At 48.3% G+C, this 5,000-nt stretch overlaps 1 protein-coding gene across 1 annotated transcript in view; it reads left to right on the forward strand.

Annotated features, from left to right (window-relative positions):
- The first annotated feature begins 61 nt into the window (after positions 1 to 61).
- LOC115187837 (sodium-dependent phosphate transport protein 2B-like) overlaps positions 62 to 5,000 on the forward strand; it is a 6,062-nt gene continuing 1,123 nt past the window's right edge. The window contains exons 1-3 of the mRNA XM_029746879.1: positions 62 to 80; positions 124 to 248; positions 349 to 549. Coding sequence (XP_029602739.1) covers positions 62 to 80; positions 124 to 248; positions 349 to 549 — 345 coding nt within the window. The remainder of the gene's footprint in view (positions 81 to 123; positions 249 to 348; positions 550 to 5,000) is intronic.

Raw genomic sequence — 5,000 nt, forward strand, 5'->3', positions numbered from 1 at the left:
TTCCTCTCCTCTCCTCTCTCCCCCTCCCCTCCCCTCCCCTCCCTCCCCCTCCCTCCCCTCCATGGTAAATGGAACTACAGGTAATGTCATGTGTATGGTACTAAGTGTTCCCCTCGTGTGTAGGTATTGGTGTGATCAGCATCGAGAGGGCGTACCCTCTGTCGCTAGGGGCCAACATCGGCACGACGACCACGGCTATACTGGCAGCCATGGCAGCACCTGGAAACACCCTGGCCAACGCTCTACAGGTCAGACACACGCACGCGCACGCACGCACGCACACACACACACAAACACACACACACACACACACCCTACCACACACTCATCCCTCCCTCCCTTCCCCAGATCGCTCTGATCCACTTCGTGTTCAACGTGTCTGGTATCATCTTGTGGTATCCAATCCCCTTTACCCGTATCCCCATCCGATTGGCTAAGGCCCTGGGTAACATCACGGCACAGTATCGCTGGTTCGCCGGCGTCTACATCATTTCCTGCTTCTTCCTCCTGCCCCTCTTCGTCTTCGGCCTATCGATGGCCGGCTGGAAGGTGAGCGATTGGTTGATTGGTGGATGGATGGATGGGTGGTTGGGCGGATGGATGATGGAGGGATGGTTGGGAAGGTTGATTGTTTGACTGAGTGACTGTGTTAGGTGCCTCCTAAGAGGAGGCAGGAGTCAGGACAGGAGGTAGGAGTTAGGACAGGAGGTAGGAGTTAGGACAGGAGGTAGGAGTCAGGACAGGAGGTAGGAGTTAGGACAGGAGGTAGGAGTCAGGAGAAGAGGTAGGAGTCAGGAGAAGAAGCAGGAGTCAGGAGCAGGAGGTAGGAGTCAGGAGCAGGAATTTCCAGTAGTCGTTTATTGAACGTCCCAAAACACGACAACAACAGGTGGGGAAACACACCCAACGATGTCGCCACACAGGGAAATAAACGTAACACAACGGAGGAGAAACCGCTACTCCTAAATACACTACAAACGGTACAACACGACCGTGAGGAGAAAACCCTGTGGCACAAACACACACCCCTAGCACAGCAACAACAGCAAACAATCCCCCACAAACACACACCCCTAGCAGAGCAACAACAGTAAACAATCCCCCACAAACACACACCCCTAGCAGAGCAACAACAGCAAACAATCCCCCACAAACACACACCCCTAGCAGAGCAACAACAGCAAACAATCCCCCACAAACACACACCCCTAGCACAGCAACAACAGCAAACAATCCCCCACAAACACACACCCCTAGCACAGCAACAACAGCAAACAATCCCCCACAAACACACACCCCTAGCACAGCAACAACAGCAAATAATCCCCCACAAACACACAACCCTAGCACAGCAACAACAGCAAACAATCCCCCACAAACACACACCCCTAGCACAGCAACAACAGCAAACAATCCCCCACAAACACACACCCCTAGCACAGCAACAACAGCAAATAATCCCCCACAAACACGCAACCCTAGCACAGCAACAACAGCAAACAATCCCCCACAAACACACACCCCTAGCAGAGCAACAACAGCAAACAATCCCCCACAAACACACACCCCTAGCACAGCAACAACAGCAAACAATCCCCCACAAACACACACCCCTAGCACAGCAACAACAGTAAACAATCCCCCACAAACACACACCCCTAGCAGAGCAACAACAGCAAACAATCCCCCACAAACACACACCCCTAGCACAGCAACAACAGCAAACAATCCCCCACAAAGACTAGCAGGCAGCGGAGTTTAATAAACCCACCAAAATGAACTAATAGTATACAGGTTTAAACAAAACAGACAGACACAAACGAAAAGGAAACATGGATCGGTAGCAGCTAGTAGGCCGGCGACGACGACCGCCGAGCACCGCCCGGACAGGGAGAGGAGCCACCTTCGGTGGAAGTCGTGACAGATTGATAGTCAATGAGTGAGTGGTTGATTGATTTTCTAAATGTATTTTTATTTCACCTTTATTTAACTAGGCTCCTGTGGGGAGGGGGGCTGGGAGAGACACCACAACACTACATAAAGAAGGACCTCAGACAACAACATAGCAAGGCAGCAACACATGTTTTGTTTTATTTTATTTATTTAACCTTTATTTAACCAGGTTGGCTAGTTGAGAACAATTTATCATTTACAACTGTGACCTGGCCAAGATAAAGCAAAGCAGTGCGACACAAACAACAACACAGAGTTACACATGGAATAAACAAGCCTACAGTCAATAACACAATAGGAAATAAAAGAAAGTCTATATATAGTGTGTGTAAATGGTGGTGGTAAGGTGATAAATAGGCCATAGTAGCGAAGTAATTACAATTTAGCAAATTAACACCGGAGTGATCAATGAGCAGATGAGGATGTGCAAGTAGTGATACTGATGTGAAAAAGAGCAGAAAAGTAAATAAAAACAATATGGGGATGAGGTAGGTAGATTGGATGGGCTATTTACAGATGGGCTATGTACAGCTGCAGCGATCGGTTAGCTGCTCGGATAGCTGATGTTTAAAGTTAGTGAGGGAAATATAAGTCTCCAGCTTCAGCAATTTTTGCAATTCGTTCCAGTCATTGGCAGCAGAGAACTGGAAGGAAAGGCAGCCAAAGGAGGTGTTGGCTTTGGGGGTGACCAGTGAGATATACCTGCTGGAGCACATGCTACGGGTGGGTGTTGTTATCGTGACCAGTGAGCTGAGATAAGGCGGGGCTTTACCTAGCAAAGACTTATAGATGACCTGGAGCCAGTGGGTCTGGCGACGAATATGTAGCGAGGGCCAGCCGATTAGAGCATACAGGTCGCAGTGGTAGGTGGTTTATGGGGCTTTGGTGACAAAACGGATGGCACTGTGATAAACTGCATCCAGTTTGCTGAGTAGAGTGTTGGAGGCTATTTTGTAAATGACATCGTCGAAGTCGAGGATCGGTAGGATAGTCAGTTTTACTAGGGTATGTTCGGCGGCGTGAGTGAAGGATGCTTTGTTGCAGAATAGAAAGCCGATTGTAGATTTAATTTTGGATTGGAGATGTTTAATATGAGTCTGGAAGGAGAGTTTACAGTCTAACCAGACACCTAGGTATTTGTAGTTGTCCACATATTCTAAGTCAGAACCGTCCAGAGTAGTGATGGTGGACGGGCGGGCGGGTGCGGGCAGCGATCGGTTGAAGAACATGAATTTAGTTTTACTAGAGTTTAAGAGCAGTTGGAGGCCATGGAAGGAGAGTTGTATGGCATTGAAGCTTGTTTGGAGGTTTGTTAACACAGTGTCCAAAGAAGGGCCAGATGTATACAGAATGGCGTTGTCTGCGTAGAGGTGGATCAGGGAATCACCCGCAGCAAGAGCGACATCATTGATATATACAAAGAAAACAGTCGGTCCGAGAATTGAACCCTGTGGCACCCCCATAGAGACTGCCAGAGGTCCAGACAACATGCCCTCCGATTTGACACACTGAGAAGTAGTTGGTGAACCAGGCGAGGCAATCATTTGAGAAACCAAGACTGTTGAGTCTGCCGATAAGAATACGGTGATTGACAGAGTCGAAAGCCTTGGCCAGGTCGATGAAGACGGCAGCGCAGTACAATCTTTTATCGATGGCGGTTATGATATTGTTTAGTACCTTGAGCGTGGCTGAGGTGCACCCGTGACCAGCTCGGAAACCGGATTGCGGAAAAGGTGCGGTGGGATTCGAAATGGTCAGTGATCTGTTTATTAACTTGGCTTTCGAAGACTTTAGAAAGGCAGGGGAGGATGGCTATAGGTCTATAACATTTTGGTTCTAGAGTGTCACCCCCTTTGAAGAGGGGGATGACCGCAGCTTTCCAATCTTTAGGGATCTCGGACGATACGAAAGAGAGGCTGAACAGACTGTTGCAACAATGACGGCGGATAATTTTTGAAAGAGAGGGTCCAGATTGTCTAGCCCAGCTGATTGGTATGGGTCCAGGTTTTGCAGCTCTTTCAGAACATATGCTATCTGGATTTGGGTGAAGGAGAAGCTGGGGAGGCTTGGGCACGTAGAAGCGGGGGGTGCGGAGCTGTTGGCCGGGGTTGGGGTAGCCAGGAGGAAAGCATGGCCAGCCGTAGAGAAATGCTTATTGAAATTCTCGATTATCGTGAATTTATCGGTGGGGAGAGTGTTACCTAGCCTCAGTGCAGTGGGCAGCTGGGAGGAGGTGTTCTTGTTCTCCATGGACTTTACAGTGTCCCAGAACTTTTTGGAGTTAGAGCTACAGGATGCAAATTTCTGTTTGAAAAAGCTAGCTTTTGATTTCCTGACAACATGACAACACAGCATGGTAGCAAGACAACATGACAACAACATGGTAGCAACACAACATGGCAACAACACAACATGGTAGCAGCACAAAACATGGTACAAACATTATTGGGCACAGACAACAGCACAAAGGGCAAGAAGGTAGAGACAACAATACATCACGCAAAGCAGCCACAACTGTCAGTAAGAGTGTCCATGATTGAGTCTTTGAATGAAGAGATTGAGATAAAACTGTCCAGTTTGAGTGTTTGTTGCAGCTCATCGCTAGCTGCAGCGAACTGAAAAGTCGAGTGACCCAGGGATCTGTGTGCTTTGGGGACCTTTAACAGAATGTGACTGGCAGAACGGGTGTTGTATGTGGAGGATGAGGGCTGCAGTAGGTATCTCAGATAGGGGGAAGTGTGGCCTAAGAGAGTTTTATAAATAAGCATCAACCAGTGGGTCTTGCGACGGGTATACAGAGATGACCAGTTTACAGAGGAGTATAGAGGGCAGTGATATGTCCTATAAGGAGCATTGGTGGCAAATCTGATGGCCGAATGGTAAAGAACATCTAGCCGTTCGAGATCACCCTTACCTGCCGATCTATAAATGACGTCTCCGTAATCTAGCATGGGTAGGATGGTCATCTGAATCAGGGTTAGTTTGGCAGATTAGTTTAGATTGGTCATTTGATTGGAAGGAAGCCTCTCTCCTTGTCAACTCCACTA

The sequence above is a fragment of the Salmo trutta genome, unplaced genomic scaffold (genome assembly GCF_901001165.1).
Source record: "Salmo trutta unplaced genomic scaffold, fSalTru1.1, whole genome shotgun sequence".
Lineage (NCBI taxonomy): Eukaryota > Metazoa > Chordata > Actinopteri > Salmoniformes > Salmonidae > Salmo > Salmo trutta.